Genomic DNA, 22,005 nt, shown 5'->3' with positions numbered 1-22,005 from the left:
GTTGTAATAATAAACAGCTGAATAAACGAGATGTTCAAATGAAACTCTAAAGGTTTACTAAAGTTAATAAACATCTGAAAAGTTTTTATGTGGTTTTTAATATAAGGCTTGACTATTATTCTTATTCACCTAATGTAGGTCAACTGCATGAGCTAATATACAGACTTATTTTGAATCTATTTTTAGATATACATAGACATAAAATATTGCTCTCCACCTAGATCTCAAAAAGATTGTATGTAGGAAGACAATGACATGAAGCATAGGCACTAAAACTAAATGTTAATCATTTTATTAAAAGGTTGAAAGTATGTTGTTTCTTATAACAATGCTGTATTAATTCACATGTTATTCTTGAACTTCTTGAGTTGCCATGTAGAGATAAAATATACTGCTCACAAAAAATTAGAGAATCAGGGAACATGCAGATACTCCAAAACTTTAAGCCTTTAATATAGTGCATTTTCACCAATGAAATAAAAGTTGGTTTTGCGTCTCATTTGCATGATCAAACAACTTTCTTTGACTTGTAGTATGCTTTTCTGATGTTCTTGTTTAATAAAAAAAAAAAAGTGTTTTTTATCGCTTCATATTAATTTTGGAATATATCCTAATTTTTGTGAGCAGTATATTTCAATTACTGTAATAAAGACTGAGACACATTCTGAAATCCTTATAATAAATAACACTCTATACTCCTCAAATGCTCGGACTTGAATCTATGTTTTCAATATCCTCATATCAAATCGCAGGTAATTAATAAACACTAGAGCTCATATAGTTATCAATATTAATGTCTTCTTGATCTAATTTAAAATAAATGCATTATCTCACCCATGCCTATAATAATTAATTATACATTATATTGTATATTTACATATACATACAAAAACATACATATAAAGACATATGCACTTAAAAGGGCTTAGAGATAGTTAAGATTACTGAATACAGATTAACCTCTATTATAAACCTATGTAAGGATGGAATAAAATCACAACTCCAATGACACTAACTCTAACATTCTCTATTGTACAACCACATACTTGCAGTAAAATAATAGTTACAATAAATCCCTAGGGTAAAAAAAAAAAAGCCTAAAAGCTAGGAACCGACCTGGCAAACACAATGAGGCCTTGAGATTCTGATGAACATAAACAATTTCACAGAACACCAACATCAGATGAGGCCACTCTGTGATCACAATGGAAATCACTGACTTTAAAGGTGTATGGATAATATGCTTTGACCCTGGTTGGTTTGCACATCATATATAACCCTGCAAGTAATTCAAAGTGCTACAACTTCCCAAATGTACAATTAAAATATACTTACTACATCATACACTAGATAACTATACTATCCTAGAAATACAATATTCTACCTCAATGGAGACAAGACAAAACTAATACAAATTTCAAAGGATGAGCTAGAGAAAGGCTGCTTGAGCTGGAATTCTAGCTGTGTATCTATAAACTGAGTATCCTTAAGTAAGTCGCTTAGCCTCTATGTACTTCATTATCTTCATGTATACCAGCATATTAGAATCAACTTTATAGCACTGTTATGAAGATTAATGAACATACACAAAACACTTTGTGCCTGGCACACACTAAGCTCTTAACAAGTACGTAGATAACGACGTATTTAAATTTTAACACAAGGCAACAATATAATTCACAGTGAAATCACACAACAGTTAATTATGACACAAAATCTATCTATGCTCACCTAACAAATCTTAAAAGCAACATCCCCAATATTCAAACTATTCCCAAGTAACAAGGAAATCTATCCAGTGTCTAACAATGTAAAATTCACAATCTGACATCCAATTAAAGATTTTCAGGCATACAAGAGGCAGAAAAATACAATCCATAATGGGGGTGGGGGGAAGAATCAACTTAAAACCAACCAAAACTGCCTGACCAGGCGGTGGCGCAGTGGATAGAGCGTCGGACTGGGATGCAGAGAACCCAGGTTCGAGACCCCGAGGTCGCCAGCTTGAGCGTGGGCTCATCTGGTTTGAGCAAAAGTCTACCAGCTTGAACCCAAGGTCGCTGGGTCCAACAAGGGGTTACTTGGTCTGCTGAAGGCCCGCGGTCAAGGCACATATGAGAAAGCAATCAATGAACAACTAAGGTGTTGTAAGCGCAATGAAAAACTAATGATTGATGCTTCTCATCTCTCTCCGTTCCTGTCTGTCTGTCCCTGTCTATCCCTCGCTCTGACTCATTCTCTGTCTCTGTAATAAATAAATAAATAGAGACTTAAAAAAAAAAAAACAACCAAAACTGACTGACACAACTGTTAAAATTTAGCAGATGTTAAAACTATAGTCCAAAAAAAGTAAGCAGACATTTTAAAGATAGAAAAAACATCCAAAACTAAGTTTTCAAGACATCTGAGGTAAAAAATACACTAGATGGGATTTAACAGATCAGGTATTGCCCCCCCCCAAAGACACAGCAATAGAAACTATCCAAAATTAAACACACAGAAGAAGGAAAAAAACAATAGAGATGGAGAGAGATAGCAAGAGAGAAAAAGCGGAGTATCTGTGAGCTGAAAGACTAAAGTGCCTATAAAATTAGAATCCCCAAAGACAAGAAAAAACTTAAAAAAAATGATAGTCAATGCCTGACCAGTGGTGGCACAGTGGATAAAGTATAGACCTGGGACACTGAGGTCCCAGGGTCAATCCCCAAGGAAGAATCCACCTTGGCAAGCTCACCGGCTTCAGTGTGGAATCGAGTGCTGGCTTGAGCATGGGATCATAAACACGATTCCATTGTTGTTGGCTTGAGACCAAAAATCACTGGCTTGAAGCCCAATGTCACTGGCTTGAAAAAGGGGTCACTGGCTAGGCTGAAACATCCCCCTCAGTCAAGGCACATATGAGAAGTAATCGTGCCTTGTTTAGTGGATTGAACTGGTTCAGTGGATAGAGCATCAGCCTGGTTTATGGATGTCCCAGGTTCAATTCCAGTCAGGGCACACAAGAGAAGCGACCATCTGCTTCTCTCCCCCTCCTTTACCCCCTCTTCTCCATCTTTCCCTCCTACAGCCAGCCAGAGGCTCAAATGGTTTGAGCATTGGCTCCAGTGGCCTGGGCACCAAGGATGGCTTGGTTAGTCCAAGCATGTGGGCCTCACGCGCTTAAAAATAGCTGAATTGATTCCAGAGTTGGCCCCAGACGGGAGTTGCCAGGTGGATCCTGGTAGGGGAGCATGCAGAAGTCTATCTCTCCTCCTCTCACTTAAAGAAGAAAAGAGAGAGAAGCAATCAATGAACAAAAGTGCTGCAACTACAAGTTGATGTTTCTTTCTCCTCTCTCTCTCTCTGCCTATCTGTATCTTTTGCTAAAAAAAAAAGTCAAAAGTTTTCCAAATTTCATAAAAACTATCGCCTCAAGAAACTCCACAAAGTCTAAGCTCAAGAAATATGAAGAAAACTATACCAAGGCATAACCAAATGGGATTTTACTCCAGAATGCAAAACAAAGGTTTTTAACATTCAAATAAATGTCAATGTAATTCAGCTCAATAGAAAAATCATGCAATCATTAGAAGATGCAGAAAAAGTGGTTGATAAAATTTAACACTCATTCATCATTAAAATACTCAGCAAAGAAAAAAAACTGTTAATCTGAGAGCATATCCAAAGAAATCCTACAATGAACACCATGCCTAATAATTAATTATTAAAAATGTTCTGAGTTTAGGAGACAGAATACCCACTATCACCTTCTATTTCAATATTATGCTTGGTGTCTTAGCCAGTACAGTAAGACCAACAACAACCACAACAAAAGGAACTAGGAAAAATTAATTATTTGCAGATACAGCAAAAATGAAAAAGAAAAACAAAATTGAAATAAAAAACATTAGTGTGAATAATCAACATACAACAATCAGTTAAATTGCTGTATACTAACAAGCCATTTTTTTAAAGATTTTTCTTTATTGATTTTAGGCAGAGGAAAGAGAGAAAGTGAAAGAAAGGCAGTGTAGGAGAAACAGAAATGACCTTTCTCTTCTGTGCCTTGACGGGGCAAGCCCACAGTCTCGAACCAGGAACCTTAGTGCTCCAGGTTGAGGCTTTACCCACTGCATCACCAAAGGTCAAGCCAAGCCATTCTTTTCAATGATATCCTTTCACCAGAGCCAAGCCATATAATATCCTTACACTAATATCAAAAAGCATAAAATTCCAAAGGGGGGAAAAATCAGATGAAATGTGCAAAATCTCTATAATGAAAACTTCAAAAGTCTGAGAGATTAAAGACATAAATAAATGGGATGTACCACGTTTATGGATTATAAGACTCTATTGTTATTGAATTCACTTCTCCAAGATCTATAAATTCCACAAAATCAAAATCCCACCCAGTTCCTTTTGTGAAAATTTAAAAAGCTGAATTTACAATTCATATGGCAATTTAAAAAGCCAAGAGTATTCAAGTCAATCATAAAGAACAAAGCTAGATTCCAACACCAAGGGTATATAGTAACTGTATCAGATACTAAGGCCTGCAGAACTTAAGAGTAATCAAGAACAGTGTAGCAATGATGCAGTAATAGACAAGACAGACCAAGGTTAACATAATAAATTCATAATCAGAACACTGCAACCTCATTTCTTAAATGCTGAGACTTGAAAGTTAAAATTACTCCTTGATCCATGGGCTACAGAATGGGTGTTGTTAGCAGGCATGAAAACAACATTAATCTCACTATACATCTCTTGGGTGGCCAAGAGTATTATCAATAAGCAGTGATATTTTGAAAGAATCTTTTTTTATTTTTGGAGAAATTCTCAACAGTGGGCTTCAAAATTCAGGAAATTGTGTTGTAAATATACGTGCTGTCATCCAGACTTTGTTTTTCCATTTAGAGGACAGGCAGAGGCCATTTAGCATACCGTATTCTTCGCTCCATAAAATGCACCTGACCATAAGGCACACCTAGGGTTTTGAGGAAAATAAGAAAAAAAATATTCTGAACCAAATAGTGTGTTAAAATATTTAATAAAATACCATATCTTTCGCTCCATAAAATGCACGGGCATTTTCCCCTCCACTTTGGGGGGGGGGGTGAGCTTATGGAGTAAAAAACACAGTAATTCTTAAGGGATCTAAGATTTTCAGAATGGTAAATGAGCCCTGACTTCAACTAAAAGTTACCAGCTGCATTTGCCCCTAGTAAGAAAATCAGACTGCCTATTCAAGCTTTGAACCCAGGTACTGACTTCTACTTTTGTAGCTATAAAAGTCTTCGATGGCACCTTCTTCTAATAGAAAGCCATTTCATCTACTTTGAAAAGGTGCTGTTTAGGGCAGCCACCTTCATTAATTACTTCGCTAAATCCTCTTACATCAGCACTTACTTGCTACTTCACCATGCACTTTTATGTTATGGAGATGACTTCTTTCCTTAAACCTCATGGAACAAATTCTGCTAGCTTCAAACTTTTCTTCAGCTTCCTCAACTCTATCAGCCTTCTCAGAATTGCAGTTAGGGCCTTGCTCTGCATTAGGCTTTGATATAAGGGATTATTGTGGCTGGTTTGATCTTCAGACCACTAAAATTTTCTCCATCTCAGCATTAAGGCTGTTTCACTTTTCTTGCAATTTGGGGAGTAGCACTTTTTTTAACTTCCCTCAAGAACTTTTCCTTTGTGTTCACAACCCGGTTAACTAGCACAAGAGGCCTACCTTTTGGCCCATCTTCCTTTTCAACCCACCTTTCTCACTTAATTCAATCATTTCTAGCTTCCCATTTAAAGTGAGGCATGTAACTCTCACTTTAACACTTAGGTGCCGCTGTATTAACTGGCCTAATTCAATATGGTTGTGCCTCAGAGAAAAGTGACACCCAAGGAGAGGGAGTCAGGGAAAAGCTAGAAGGTGGAGCAATCTCAACATACACAACATTCATCAATTAAATTCACCATCCGATATGGGCATGGTTCATGACACGACAAAATAGTTACAATAGTAACATCAGACATCACTGGTCAGTCTGCCATAACAAAGCATAATAAACTGAAAAAGTCTGAAATATTGCAGGAATTACCAAAATCTGACACATACATAAGGTGAGCAAATGCTGTTAGAAAAATGGCATCAATTGATTGGCCTACAGTTCAATAAAACAAAGTATATCTGTATATAAAATAAAATTTCTTAGTCTATTACATGCATTCTCAACAGAAATGGTACCATCACCAAAAGGGCAAAAACTGGTTCTTAAGGGGCAAAAAAAAATCTTAAGATAGTTGTTTGTTGCTATCCAAAGTTCAACGCTGACAAAATCCTATTCTTTAGTATTTAATTACTCATATTACAAAGAAATAAATTTAATTTTAATTAACTTAGTTTTAACTTTGTAGAGAATAATTATAAAAAAAGTTTCAGAAACAGTAGCCTACAAGAGAGATAATTCAATAAATGCAGACTGATTGTCAAGTACCTTGGATGAGAAAACTTTGGCCTAGATAAGTTCCAATCTCTATCCTGTTACATCATGACAAAATAAGTTAAAAACCTGGCATTGTAACTGTTTCAGGGTTATCAAGACCACCCTCAATTTTATTGGTTCGGTATCATGACCCTAGACTCACTGTAATAATGCTAAAGCATTATTTGAGGACAAGAATAAAGAGGCAGAGGATGATAAACCCTTGATGCCTTAGTGTTTGCCAAATCAACCATAGTATGAAACAGCAGGCATGTTGCCTGCTACAGGAGGTAAAGGAAATGAATGACACCAAAAAACGAGAAAGCTAACACGAGTTGAGTCATTTCATAATAAAGCGCAAAATATTGAAAAAGGGGTTAAATGGACGATTAGTTAGTAGTTGTTAGCCACACTAATTAGAACAAAAAAAAAAGCCCTAGCCACATAGCTCAGTTGCTGAGAGCACTGTCCCAAAGCGTAAAGGTTATGGATTCGATCCCCAGTCAGGCCCATACAAGAACAGCTCAATGTTCCTGTCTCCCTCTCTCTCTCCTTTCCTCTCTCACTGCAATCAATAAATAAAAAATTTTTTAAATATAAAAAGTAAAAAAAGTGTTGGGATAGATCCTAATGTTGCACTGACCCAGATTCCAGATGATCCAATCCAACATCAGGCTGTTAACCTCAGAACCACCTTCATAAAAGAGAGGTAACTGAGCTGAATCTGTTTACCAAGTGATTCAGGTAGGTGGGTGACAAAAATCAGAAACTACTTAAATACCAGGGGATATAATATGAAACTACCTCACTTTTGGATCAATGTATCTGCCCCCCCCCAAAAAAAAAAAACCACCACTTTTACTAATATAGCTCATAAAAATTGAGCTGTGGTGGCACAGTGGATAGTGTCAACCTGTGATGCTAAGAACCCAGGTTCGAAACTTGAGTGCAGGCTCATTCAGCTTGAGCACGGGCTCACCAGCTTGAGTATGGGATCATAAACATGACCCCAAGGTCACTGGTTTGAGCAAGGGGGTCACTAGCTCAGCTAGAGCCCTCCCCCCATCAAGGCACAGATGAGAAAGCAATCAATGAACAACTAAACTGACACAAGTTGATGCTTCTCATATCTCTCCCTTCCTGTCTCTTCTCTCTCTCTCTCTCTCTCTCTCTCTCTCTCTCACACACACACACACACACACACACAAAGAACTGTTAAGCTATAAGCAGTGTCTGGTTTGAAGACCATGGCACGATTTGGGCTAACACAGGACCCACAGCTCACTCATTAGTGAAACAAACCCAAACACAGAACAACTTAATCCCAACAAGACTGCTAGCATGGTACAATAAGTAAAAGCTAGAAAGTCTATTTATTCTGAGGGGAACTGTCCTGCCCTTTCTTTACATATTAAGTGGAATATCCCAGATAAAGTGAAGTATCCAAATGCAGACCATACCAAACATGTATATATAGTGACCAGGATATTCAACCATTTAATATGCCCTGCTCCCAGATCGTAGTGAATACTGTAATAAAGGTGGCTCCTTCTACATGGGTTCCCATGTAATCTTACTGTACCAACACAAATACAGGACATGCTGTATTTAATTTGCTGTCTCAAGCTTCCTTTTATGGATCTTAGGGACTATACGTAGAAAATTAGAACTGTTCAAAAGAAAGCAGAAAAGAAGGGAAACAGCAAATCTATTTGTCCCAACAGAGTAGAAGTTTTCAGTGGCTGTTGAAAACTGAAGAAATAAAGCAGACATTGATAGGTTTGAAGTATCAATACAAGTTTTTAAATGGAACATTATCAGAGATTGCGTGCAATCATTACTGGTCTTGCAGCATCGAAGCGCCCCAAACAAACCCAAAGCAAGGAAGCAGCATTTTAATATGTGCTCTGGTAAATCCATAATTTACCTTTTTTATAGAACTTCAAAAGAAACTGTCCACAGAATTACCTGTGGGGTGAATGACTTGGAGTGAAAAAAGTAAGACTTCATTTATATCCTTGTATTTTAAATATTTTATTAAAGGCATGTGTCACTTACATTTTTTAAACAAAGTCAACAGATTTAGATAAAATTAGCTTATTTTTCTTCTTTATACTCTTCACAATTTTTTTAAAACTTCATTTAGCCAGACCTGTGGTGGCGCAGTGAATAAAGCATCCACCTGGAATGCTGAGGGGTCAATTTGAAACCTCAGGGTTGCCTGGTCAAGGCACAAATGGGAGTTAATGCTTTCTGCTCCTCCCCCCTTCTCTCTCTCTCTCTCTCTCTCTCTCTCCCTCTTTTTCTTCTCTCTCTAAAAATAAATACATAAAAAATATTTATACTTTTTTTAAAATTCCTTTATAACTAAATCACATGTTAACATGATCAAACACTATGTTTGCAGCTATCAAAAATTTATAGTTAATATCCTACAAGCATGGAAAAATGGCTATGAAAGGCCATATGGAAAAAGCAATATAAAACTGTACCTATGGTGTCATTACAACTATGTAAAATATATACAAAAGTGGAAAATAATAAAAAAAAAAGTAATTTCAAAGTAAAATATGGAAGGAAAATTTTTTTCTATTCAAAGTTTTAATATTGTAATACATCATTTTAAGTAAAACTAACTCATTTCACGTTCATGTAAACAGAAACTTCAACTCATATACAGGAAATTCATGTACTTAGTATATTATTTTCTGAATACTGACTTGCAAAAAAAAAAAAGTAAATCTAAACATTCCATTTTGCTAACATAAAAAATAAAGAAACTGCGCCTGACCAGGTGATGATGCAGTAAATAGAACATCGTCCTGAGATGCTGAGGACCTAAGTTCGAAACCCCAAGGTCGCCAGTTTGAGCACAGGCTCATCGGCTTGAGCATGGGATCATAGGCATGACCCCATGGTTGCTGGCTTGAGCCCCAGGTCACTAGCTTGAGCAAGATTGAGCCCCAAGTCACTAGCTTGAGCAAGAGGTCACTGGCTCAGCTGCATTCCCCAGTCAAGGCACATATAAGAAATCAGGCCCTGGGCGGTTGGCTCAGTGGTAGAGTGTAGTCTCAACGTGTGAAAGTCCCGTGTTCGATTCCCGGTCAGGGCACACAAAAGCGACCATCTGCTTCTCCACCCTTCCCCCACTCCATCCCCCCCACCACCACCTCACTCTCCCACAGCCAAGGCTCCATGGGAGCAAAGTTGGCCCTGGTGCTGTAGACGCCTCTATGGCCTCCACCTCAGAAGCTAGAATGGCTCCTGTGGAAATGGAACACCCCCCCAGATGGGCAGAGCATCACCCCCTAGTGGGCATGCCGGGTGGATCCCAGTTGGTCACATGCAGGAGTCTGTCTGATTGCCTCCCCACTTCTAACTTGAAAAAAAATAAATAATAATAATAATAATAATAATAAAGACATCAATGAACAACTAAAGAGTCTAAGGAGCTGAGAGGAAGAATTGACGCTTCTCATCTCTCTACCTTCCTGTCTGTCCTTCACTCATTAAAAAAAAAAAAGAAAAAAGAAACTGCTATTGTGATTACCACTAGAGGGAGGGAAAAGTTAGGACTAGGAAGGAAAATGAAAATATTCTGGGTTGCTGGTAATAATTTATTTCTTTCCCTGGGTTTGGGTTAAACAAGTATTTACCTTTCATGCATTTTTCTGAATGTTTGTCATCTCATGAATTTTAAAAGGGTGATAGAAATTTATCTATTTATAACCCACTTCTTATATCAGAGAGTAAAATACAGTAAGTCCTTGTAAGACAAAACCATGATTATATATATATATATATATATATATATCCTCTGATTCTTTAGGTATAAACCTTCTATTACTTCCCTTTGTCACTAAAAAAAAAAAAACCTTAAGCTTCCTTCTTCCCTCACCTTCCCTCCCACACATTTAATTTCTGAAATGTCAAATCTGTCCATTATTTCCATCTCCAAGGCCACTGTCTGGACTAACATAACAGTCTCCCCTAGATTAATTCTCTCTCAAATATTTTTTATTACAATATACAGAAAAATATATTTATCATCTAATTCAGTACATAGATGCTTTTATATAAAACTAAAACAAGCTTCACAAAACAATACTTACCTTATTACTTGCAAGGCTCTAGGATCTATCCTATCACATCTCATTTTAATTCATCTCTTTAAACTGCAATGGTTTCCACCCACTATATTGATTTAGCATCCCATAGTGTGTAACCACCAGTTTCTAAACCAATGTCCTATCAGGGGTCCCCAAATTTTTTACACAGGGAGCCAGTTCACTGTCCCTCAGACCGTTGGAGGGCCGCCACATACACTGCTCTTCTCACTGACCACCAAGGAAAGAGATGCCCTTTCCAGAAGTGTGGCGGTGGGGCAGATAAATGGCTAAGGGGGCCGCAGGGCCGGGCCGTAGTTTGGGGACGCCTGTCTAAGTGATCACTTATTCCCCAACTCAAAACATTTCCTTCAATCTGTGCTGCCTACACATTGTAGCCTGCCATAACTTTAAAAAGTATGATATAATGCATCTACTTAAAAATATTCAATGGCTTTCCATTATGCTCTAAAATACCTTCCCATCACTCCCTTTCTCAAAAATCAATTTAACTTCCTTTCTTGTTCACACTCCCTTCTGCCCAAAATAGCTTTATGAAAATATTATTCTTTGCTCAGAACTGCTTTCCCATTTCATCTGATCATAACCTTCAGGTACCTCTCTCTATGAAGCCTTTCCTCCTACATTTTCCCATGCCTACCTTCTGCTACAGTTAGTTGTACATAGCAATGCTGCTGAAAATTAGCAATATGCCTAATAAAAAAAATGTCAGAGTACTGAATTTTAAGAACTTACAATTCTTTCAGATCAAGTTTTCCACTTATTAACAGAGGGAGGAGGTTAGGATGGAAGAGTTAAGAGATGGAGGTATGTAATACTAAAATATGCTATGCATATTTTTACGTATTTAATTCTCAGGATACTATTAGTAGTAAAATAGAATTAATACTAAAATAGTATTAGCAGTTTAGTAGTAAAGTAGTAGTACAGCAGCAAAATTCTACAATCCTATTTTCCAAGGTACAGTAATCCCATTTCATAGATTTTTTTTCCATTTTATGGATTTTAAATCTTGCTAAATTACAAATGACTGCAATCAGCATTCAAAAACCATCCTCTTTCACATAATACTGAGGTCCTAAAGAGAGGCGAAGTGGTTTGCTTAGTCCAAGTCATATAGCTTAATGCCTGAAAATGAAGTAGCCAGTTAGGCTCCTGTTTTTTTATTTACATCTTAATAAAATACATGGCAGTGCTGGCTTCAGCAGCATATATACTAAAACTGGAACGATACAGAGATCAGCATGGCCCCTGTGCAAGCATGACATGTAAATTTATGAAGCATTCTTTATTTTTAAACAATAAATACATGGGAGCCTACTAAACATTATCTATCTTTGATTGAAGCCTATCAAACATACATGTCTCTAAGCCATAGTCAATAGTACCTTGTTATCATAAAACAGTGAAAAGCCTGACCAGGCAGTGGCGCAGTGGATAGAGCGTCAGACTGGGATGCGGAGGACCCAGGTTCGAGGCCTGAGGTCGCCAGCTTGAGCGCAGGCTCATTTGGCTTAAGCAAAAATCTCACCAGCTTGGACTCAAGGTTGCTGGCTCGAGCAAGAGGTTACTTGGTCTGCTGAAGGCCCGCAGTCAAGGCACATATGAGAAATCAATCAATGATCAACCAAGGGTTTGCAACGAAAAACTGATGATTGATACTTCTCATCTCTCTCCGTTCCTGTCTGTCTGTCCCTATCTATCCCTCTCTCTGACTCTCTCTCTGTCCCTGTAAAAAAAAAACCAGTGGGAAAAAAAAAGAGAACAGAAAACTAGACCTAACCAATGATATTAAAAGTTATATTGGGCCCTGGCCGGTTGGCTCAGAGGTAGAGCGTCGGACTAGCGTGCGGAGGACCCGGGTTCGATTCCCGGCCAGGGCACACAGGAGAAGCGCCCATTTGCTTCTCCACCCCTCCGCCGCGCTTTCCTCTCTGTCTCTCTCTTCCCCTCCCGCAGCCAAGGCTCCATTGGAGCAAGGATGGCCCGGGCGCTGGGGATGGCTCTGTGGCCTCTGCCTCAGGCGCTAGAGTGGCTCTGGTCGCAACATGGCGACGCCCAGGATGGGCAGAGCATCGCCCCTGGTGGGCGTGCCGGGTGGATCCCGGTCGGGCGCATGCGGGAGTCTGTCTGACTGTCTCTCCCTGTTTCCAGCTTCAGAAAAAAAAAAAAAAAAAAGTTATATTGAATAAAAATTATAACCCCTTATAGGTATCTACAAGACTCAATATCCCTAGAAATATTAAATCCTTCTGACACCCTTAATATATTAATTTACCTAAGACTGTTCAGAAACTTTTTTTTTAATTTTATTTATTTATTCTTTTTTTACAGAGACAGAGAGTGAGTCAGAGAGAGGGACAGACGGGGACAGACAGAAACAGAGAGAGATGAGAAGCATCAATCATCAGTTCTTCATTGCGCATTGCGACACCTTAGTTGTTCATTGATTGCTTTCTCATACATGCCTTGACCGCGGGCCTTCAGCAGACCGAATAACTCCTTGCTGGAGCCAGCAACCTTGGGTTCAAGCTGGTGGGCTTTTGCTCAAACCAGATGAGCCCACACTCAAGCTGGCGACCTCAGGGTCTCGAACCTGGGTCCTCTGCATCCCAGTCCGACGCTCTATCCACTGCACCACTGCCTGGTCAGGCAGACTGTTCAGAAACTTTTATCAGAGGAAAAAGTCATCTTTATAAAACTGGGAAGGAATATTAATTATTAAATTAGAACACTAAAGGAGACATAATAGAGCAACTATATACAACACTTGGATTTTGATTCCTCACTGAAATAAAAAGCAGTATCAAATATTAATATTAAAAGTTATAGATGCTTAATAAAATATTTCAGTAACTATATCAAACATAATTAAAAAGGAGTAAGGAGATATGGAAACTACTATGTAGCTACACAACCTAATACAAGTATTGGTTTCCAAGACAGTATATATTTACTTAAAAAATAAAGAGGTTTCAAAACTATGCATTCAAAAACTTGTACTTCAGTAGAACAGTATGCTTTTTAAGTATTTTTGTGTAATCTTTACATATGAACAAAATTTGAACATTAATTTTGAAAACACTATATAGTATTTTCTCCCATTTGTATTGCACATCAGACTGGAAATTTCAAACAGATGTATCGTTCTATTTTGTTTTTTATTTGGGCACCCAATATACAGTAGGTGCTCATATACAGTAGGTGCTCTGCAGCAATTAATTATGAGAGAGAGCGTTTATTTTGTTCTCACAACAACCCTTTCGGATAGAAGCATTTGCAGCCATTTTACAGCTAAGTATACTGAGATTTAGGCAAGTTAACTAAGAAACTAACCAAGATAACACATCTAATCAAATAAAAAACCTAGACTCAAAACCAGAACTATGTTCAAACCACATGTTCTTGATCACTTGTACTGTTTATTGAAAAACTAAGTTAATATGTATAAGGTACTGTACAGCAACTGATCTCACTGAAACCCTATACCAAGAATAAACATTAGGCTCTGGCCGGTTGGCTCAGCAGTAGAGCGTCCGCCTGGCATGTGGAAGTCCCAGGTTCAAAATTCCCAGTCAGGGTACACAGAAGCACCCATCTGCGTCTCCACTCCTCCCCCTCTCCTATCTCTGTCTCTCTCTTCCCCTCCTGCAGCCAAGGTTCCATTGGAGCAAAGTTGGCCCAGGTGCTGAGGATGGCTCTATGGCCTCCGCCTCAGGTGCTAGAATGGCTCCAGCAGCAACATAGCAACGCCCCAGATAAACAGAGCATCGCCCCCTGATGAGCAGCCGGGTGGATCCCAGTCCAACACATGCAGGAATCTGTTTCTCTGCCTGCCCACTTCTAACTTGGGAATAATGTTAGCTTTATAATGTCACATAATAATTAAGGTATTTCTACCTTATCAAGCCTTTCCCATCATCTACTATAGGTCCCAAGTTATAAAAAACAATTCACAAGTTTATGAAAAAAATACTGTTCAGAGACAACATATTAGAATATTCCAAACACTGATTCATCAACTTTAGAAGAAAAACAATTTTAAGAGTCTCCTGAGAATTATACCATTGGGCCTAAAAAATATCACTTGATTCTCCTTTTTCAAGGACTAATCAAAGAAATTAAGATAAATCAAAACTCTGTACCTTCATATAAGACAAGGAATTGTTATAACAAAAGGAAACCTAAAGTGAACACTTTCAAAAATAATGTCACATGTAAAAAGTAATGTAAATTTATGTTCAGAACTCAAAGCAAAATCTTTTATGGGGCAAAGCTTTTCTTTTTAAAAATATTGTTTACACAGAAAAAGCTTCCCTACCTTAATTATAATATCCGAACACAAATTTTTTTTGAGCAGAGAGCAATAATTTATAAGATGGACTCCTTTCCCAGATGTCATTTATAAATTGCAAGTTCAATTTCATTAACTATAAAATATATGTTAATAGTCTACACATTTGACTTACAAAATTGTTGGGAGAATGCATGTGAAAGTGCTTTATAAACAATAAAATATTATTAAATAGAAAGCACTGCAACTAGTACTGGTTTATACCTACACCACCTACTTCTCCAAAAACCTCACTGCCCCTTTTATACTTTATTATTTAATCTTGCAGAGAGAAAAACCAAATAATTACACTTGTTAAAACCCTATCTAAAATGAGATATACTGTTCCATATGTCCATAAGTTTTTAGCAAAGACCAGGCCCTCTACTATTTTGACTTCACGGAAGTCTTTTCCGCTTGCTTCTCGATTTTTCTATATGCTCTGAATAGTTCGGATGGCAGGAATAACTGCCAGGTAAAAAAAAAGTATTAGAGTAAGTTTCTAAGGTGTGTTTAAAGCATATTTTAAATCACATAAATACTTTAGAAAAAAATATTTGACAAATGGACTATGTATATTATCAATACTGTTTTAATCTGCTGAGTATAACGTATGTACTTCCAATTCTGAAACATGAGGTATGATTTTTATAAAACACACACACACATACATATATATATTCCCAGTAAGATTTCCCAATAAGGAAATCCTGAAGCATCATAAAAGCAGAGTTCGTAATGACCTAGAATGTGGAAGTCAAATCTAAAATGAGAAATGAATAACCATCAATTCAGCTTAGTTGTCCCAGCTTCTAGATCTAAAAGCTTTGCTTATATATGAAGGAATTGTGTTACTAACAATCATCTCTAGGGCAAAACAGGTGGTGGTATTTACCTTACTTACAAATAAGTATATTAGAGGTTTGGACTATGAGTCCAAAGGTCTTCAACTCAGAAGTTACTACATAGATAGAAGATGCAATTCAAATTCTTGCCAACAACCAAAAACAGTTTAATGTTACCAAATTTTTGTTCCTTTTTAACCTATATCCTGGCTTTATCTCACTGAGTTTCACCTAAAAAGAAAGACAGTACCAAAAAAAAAAAAAAAAAGACAGTACCTATACCAAAATAGTTGTATAGGGGATTAAATGATAAAAAGTATAAATCACCTAACCTAAACCTAGTACATAGTACACACTTCAGGGTGGCTATTACCACTGTTGTACAGACAGGAACTCCAGTCTTCAAAGCTTCAAACTAAAATCTCTACTTAAAAACTGGTTTGCCATTATCAAAGTTTACCGGGAAGCAGCTCACCTTTTATTAATGTTTGACTGACAGAATATAAATCATTTTAATAAATATAAAAATCTTCTATAAAAAACTACAAGTTAATGAACAATGAACCAAATAAGTCTGAGGTTTCAATTAATTTAATTTTCCTTAAGTAAAGGGAATACATCAATTTTTTAAAATTACACATGAAAATCATTTGGATTCACACCGTCCTACACAGTTAGATAATAAACACTCCCTAAAAAAAAAAAAAAATTAATTAAAAATTAAAAAAAATAAACACTCCCTTAAAATTTCCAAATTTTTGTCCAACAATTTTTTTTTCCAAAACACAGGAGTCCTTTTAATCTGCTCAGAACTCTTCTAGGCAATAAAAACTGAAACTAACACTCAAGAAAGGTTGAGTGTCAAGGAACTGTTCCCAGCCCTAGAGCACTGTTCATGTTTTATTCATTTTGTATAGGTGGCTACTCTAGCAAAGAGTCTGAGACACTGTTAAGTCAATAACATTGCTAAGTAAGTTAGTCAACAAAACCAGGTAGACAATTTGGCTACTTCAAGGGATGGTCTTAACCTTACTGCTCAGATTCCAAACAAAACCAAACACCCCAGCCTTTAAATTTTTGTGTTTGCAAAAGAAAAGGAGGTTCATTTTCGTATATAGTTTCCGGGAATCTAAAAGTTAAAAACAAATTAGTATTCAAAATAAATTTCATGTACACTAAATCATAATTTACATAAGTTAGGCAAAAACGCCTAGACTAAGAATCTGTCCCCCCAGTTGTCTGTCTGAAAACAGAGACTCAAGAAAAAGGAATATTCACAAGCCACTTGATCATTCTAACATCAGATATTGTTAATTTCACCACGACTGAAAAAAAAAAATCAATATCGATCCAAATAAAACAATGTGTGCAGGGCTGTGTAAGAACCCGATTTAGTCACGCGTGACTGTTGGTCGTTACTTTGGAACCGAGTACTGTTGCCAATCCGATTTGAGAAGGTGAAAGGCAGGGTGAGGCATCAATGGAGTCGAGCGCTGGGGGAGGGGAGGAAAAGATCAGAGAGGATTAATTGCTGCATTATTTGCAGAAGGAGGGAGAAGGTTGCTCGGCCCGACAGGCGAGGACGCTTCCCACGGGGTGGAAAAGGTTCACTATGCTTTTCAGGATGGACACGGAGCGGGAGGAGGGGCGGCTATCAACAGGAATCCGCCGGGTGTGGAACGGGCCCGGCACTACGTGGCCGCTTCCAGACAGAGAAAAGATGCCCTCAGCGTTACTTCAACACGCAATTGTGAGGAAGGGGGAGTGACCTTACTCCGCGCGACGGGGCAGCGCCGGGGCACTTTTCCAGGGGCTGCGGGAGAAACTGTTCCCGCCGGTGCCCCCGGGCGTCTGGGAGCAGAAGGGGCTGTAACCCCCCGGGCCGCGCGGGGCCCGGGCGCTGAGGGCGGAGGGGTGGGCGTTACCTGCAGGGTCACCTCCCGAGGGTCCCAGTGCGGCCGCAGGTGCTGCAGGAGGCTCAGGGCCCCTTCCCGGCAGCGCTGCTCCTCCTGGTCCTGCACAGTGACGTCCAGCTTGGGGACCTCCGGGGAGCCGGATGGGACGTGGATGTAATTGGCCATGGCCCAGGCGACGGCGGAGACGACCACAACGACGACCGCGACGGCGACCACGAGCACGGCGGGCGCCGACAGGCTGCTGGCTCCTTCCGTCCCGGGGCGCCCTCGCGGGAGGGCTGGGGGCGCTCAGACTGACGGGCGGGCGGTAGGAGGACGGTTGAAGGCGGCGCTCCCGCCGACCCGAGTCCAGACAGTAACTGAACTGAGCCAGACCACTCTCGGGAAAAATTCCTTTCGTCTGCGTTCGACCGCGGGCGGCTGCGGAGCATGCCGGGACTGGCCTGACGCTGGCGTCACGCGCGGGGCGGGGCTTCTGGTGCGTCAGGAGCGGAGGCCGACTCTCTAGCCCCTGCAGGGCACAATGGGCCCGCTGACGCGAGCTCGGTTCTGCATTTTTCAGACGCACTGCTTTACGTGCTGCTATCTGAAAGGGGCGGGGCTTCTTCCCCTTCTTCCCGGGGCTGGAAGGAGCTCCAGCCCTGTCTGGACCCCAGAGGCGTTGAAGCTTTAGTTCACCTGATCAGGAGGGTCTTAGGGTCTGGGTTGGGTAGGGAAAAGTTTTTCTGGGAAGCAGGGACAGGTCCTGAAATAACCCCTGGGTCAGCCTCTGAATTTGTCCTGAGTCTGGGCAAACCAGATTAACTGGATCTCACTGGATCTCGTTGATCTTGCAGCTGCTCTATTCTGGGGACCCCATAATTGGGTTGGCAACTAAATAACCATGAGATGTATACTGAGGTTGTGGTATATGGAACAAACAGTTAAGATACTCAGGTAAGACAGTGACAGCACTTAAAGATTTTTTTTTTTAAGGTCAGATGTTTGAAGACTGAGAATTTTCACAGCCAGGAAAAACAAGTTACAGTCTGGCATGAACAGGAAAGGAGAAGACAGTCTTGAGGTTCAGCGCTGGATTGGCTAGATGAGTGTTTCAGAGTATCCTGAGTGGACCTTAAACCAACTACCTGAAAACTTTTAGTCTCCAAGTCTTGTTACAGAAATTTCCCCCATTAGGGGAATACTGGAAACTGGACAATCCACAAGTAATTTATTGGGACCTCCTAATTTTCCTTATGATTGATGAAAATGAACTGAGATTTGACCTCTAAATCTATGTCTTCCCTGTAGCACTTAGGACATGGTAAATAAGTTTCATAATGGTAAATTGAATCACTAACTGGATTCAGGTTAATTAACATTTAGAATGTTTAACTCATTAGCATGAGTTTACATTCTGATTGTTTTGAAAATCCCTGTAAATCACAAAATAAATAGCTCACTGTCCATAATGATGCACAACAAGATATACTAGATTATGTGTTCTCCTCAATTTGGGGAGAAATAATCAATATACTAATACTTCCACATCTCAGGTAGTATCTCTTGTATTATTGACTTGACATTTTAAGGAGTTCAAATCTTTTGAATTGTAAAATGGTTTAATAGAAATTTATAAAAAAGTTATTTCAGGAACTGCACAAGTTTGTAATTTTAAAGAAAAATCAGTTAACAGTTATAAATAAAGCAATTATTAGGTCCTAAGAAAAAGCCTAACAAAAGAGGTGCAAGACCTCTGTAGAGGAAATTATATTAATGAAATAAACCATATTCATAAATAAGGCAAGATACTCAAAGATTTGTTTTCACTGAACTAATCAATAAGTATATGCAATTACAATTAAAATTTCAACAGAGTTTTTACAAAACTTGTTAAAAAGACTTTAAAATTCATGCCAGACTGACCTTTGATGGATGGCACAGTGGATAAAGCCTACACCTGGAATGCTGAGGTCTCCGGTTCAAAACCCTGGGCTACTGCTAGTTGATACTTTCTGCCCCTTCCCCTTCTCTTTCTCTCACGTCTCTCTTTCCTTTCTAAAATCAATAAACAAAATGTTTTTTTAAATTTCATACCAAAATATAAGGTCCAAAAAAAGCTGTTTTAATTTTTTGTGGGTGAGGGAACATTGGAGAATAAATTGGGAGAACCCATTCTAACAGAATTTTTTTTTTTTTTTTTTTTACAGAGACAGAAAGAGAGTCAGAGAGAAGGATAGGTAGGGACAGACAGGAACGGAGAGTGATGAGAAGCATCAACCATCAGTTTTTTGTTGTGGCACCTTAGTTGTTCACTGATTGCTTTCTCATATGTGCCTTGACCGTGGGGCTCCAGCAGACCGAGTGACCCCTTGCTCAAGCCAGCGACCTTGGGTCCAAGCTGGTGAGCTTTTGCTCAAACCAGATGAGCCCACGTTCAAGCTGGCAACCTCGGGGTCTTGAACCTGGGTCCTTCGCATCCCAGTCCGATGCTCTATCCACTGTGCCACCACCTGGTCAGGCTAAGAGGATTTATTATTTAACAGGTTATGAATGGATAAGTAGACAAGTAGAACATAATAAAGTCTGCAAAATAAACCCAACACATGTATGAGAACTTTTAATATAACAAAGGTGGCATTTAAAATGTGAATCTAAAAAGGGTGTTATAATAAATCATAAAATCCTAACTAGTCAGGTCATGGTGGGTAGTCATGCCCAGGCCTGTAACTTCTTTAGTGAAAGGTTTTTAAGCAAGCCCTGTCCATTATTGTGCATCTAGGTTAACACACCTTTGAAATACTAGGAGTAATATCCCTTGAAAGCGTAACCACTCTCAAGAGAGCACATAATCTTGTTAACTATCCTATAATCCAATCCCTGTGTGCTTTTTTCCCACTTTCATGTAATCTTTACATCTCCTCCTTAATTTCAAAAGCATAAAAGAAACTGCAAAACTGTTATTATCCAGAGCTTTTGAGATCTGGCTTCCTGGCAATTGTCCTCAATTTTATCTCAAGTAAAGTCATAAAATTTCTCTATACGTTTGGCATTACTTACCTTGACAAAAAAATAGAAAAGCATAGGCTAGTCAATAAATGGTACTGGAATAATAGCTATTCATATGGGAAATTTTTTTTATCCTTCCTCATTATGTATAAAAATTAATTCAAGAAGATTAAAATCCTAAACGTTACATGTGAAATCTTAAAATATATAAGAAATGTCAGGTTTTTAAATTTTATTTTTCAATTAAATTTTTGTTCATTATTATATTGTATTATTTTCAGGTGTACAACATAGTAAGAAATGTCAGTTTTTATCAACTTAATCTATAGATTCAGTGCAAATCCCAACAAGTTATTTTATGGATATCGACAAACTGATTCTGAAGTTTATATGGAGTAGCAAAAAAACCAGAATAACCAATACAATACTGAAGAACAACAACAAATCCAGAAGAGAAACACTACTCAACTTGAGGACTTACTCTAAAAATAAAGACAGTATTGGCAAATAATAGAAATGTAAACTAATAGTATAAAATAGAGCCCAGAAATAGATTCACACAAATATGCCGTATTTCCCTATGTGTAAAATTCACCCTTTTTCAAAATATTTGGGATCTAAAAAGTGGGTGCATCTTATACGGTGGTTGTAGATTTTTAAAGAAGTGTGGCACTTCAAATTCCATAGATGGAACTGAGGACAAGGCAATATGTGAAGACAGTGATTCATCATCAGATACAGATGAGGACAAGCTAATGGATGGGACTTTTGACAGTAATTAGGATTTGTATAAATTTTATGATGAATAAAACTTGAGTTCAATAACTTTATGAAATACATTTTTTTAAATGTTGGGCCCCAAAATTAACGTAAGTCTTATACATGGGATGATCTTATACATGGGGAAATAGGTAGTTAATTGATCTGTGAAAAGGATCAAAGGCAATCTAACGGAGAAAAGATAAACTTCTCAAATGGTTCTGAAACAACTGGCCATGCACATACAAAAAAATTAATCTAGACAACCTTAATTAAAAAATTAATTTTGTAAAAGTTAATTTTATAAAATTAACTCAAAATGAATCCTAGACCTAAAATAATTTGTGGCCAAAATATGTAAGAATTCGTAAAACTTAATAGGAAAACAACCCAATTTAAAAATAGGCAAAGGATCAGAACAAACACTTCACCAATTAACATTATATGTCATCAGGGAATTGCTACCTAAAACAATGAGATACCATTGCATACCTATTGGAATGGCTAAAATCTAAAATACTAACAAAACCAAATGCTGAGGAAGATGTCAAGAAATAGGAACTCTCATTCATCACT

At 38.3% G+C, this 22,005-nt stretch overlaps 1 protein-coding gene, 1 long non-coding RNA gene and 1 other non-coding gene across 3 annotated transcripts in view; 2 read left to right on the top strand and 1 right to left on the bottom strand.

Annotated features, from left to right (window-relative positions):
• The window catches only part of ETNK1 (ethanolamine kinase 1), a 60,772-nt gene extending 42,785 nt beyond the window's left edge, over positions 1-17,987 (bottom strand). The window contains exon 1 of the mRNA XM_066264748.1: positions 17,692-17,987. Within this exon, the coding sequence (XP_066120845.1) occupies positions 17,692-17,847 (156 nt within the window). The 5' untranslated portion in view covers positions 17,848-17,987. The remainder of the gene's footprint in view (positions 1-17,691) is intronic.
• Positions 11,781-11,884, top strand: LOC136321653 (U6 spliceosomal RNA). The gene has a single exon (XR_010728797.1). It is a non-coding gene; the product is annotated as a U6 spliceosomal RNA (small nuclear RNA).
• LOC136328681 (uncharacterized) lies at positions 17,338-19,468 on the top strand. The gene is made up of 2 exons (XR_010730088.1): positions 17,338-17,516; positions 18,658-19,468. It is a non-coding gene; the product is annotated as an uncharacterized lncRNA (long non-coding RNA).
• The last annotated feature ends 2,537 nt before the right edge of the window (positions 19,469-22,005 follow it).

The sequence above is a fragment of the Saccopteryx bilineata genome, chromosome 1 (assembly GCF_036850765.1).
Source record: "Saccopteryx bilineata isolate mSacBil1 chromosome 1, mSacBil1_pri_phased_curated, whole genome shotgun sequence".
NCBI lineage: Eukaryota > Metazoa > Chordata > Mammalia > Chiroptera > Emballonuridae > Saccopteryx > Saccopteryx bilineata.
The sequence above is the reverse complement of the archived record's forward strand: the minus strand, read 5'-3'. Positions and strand labels throughout refer to the sequence as shown.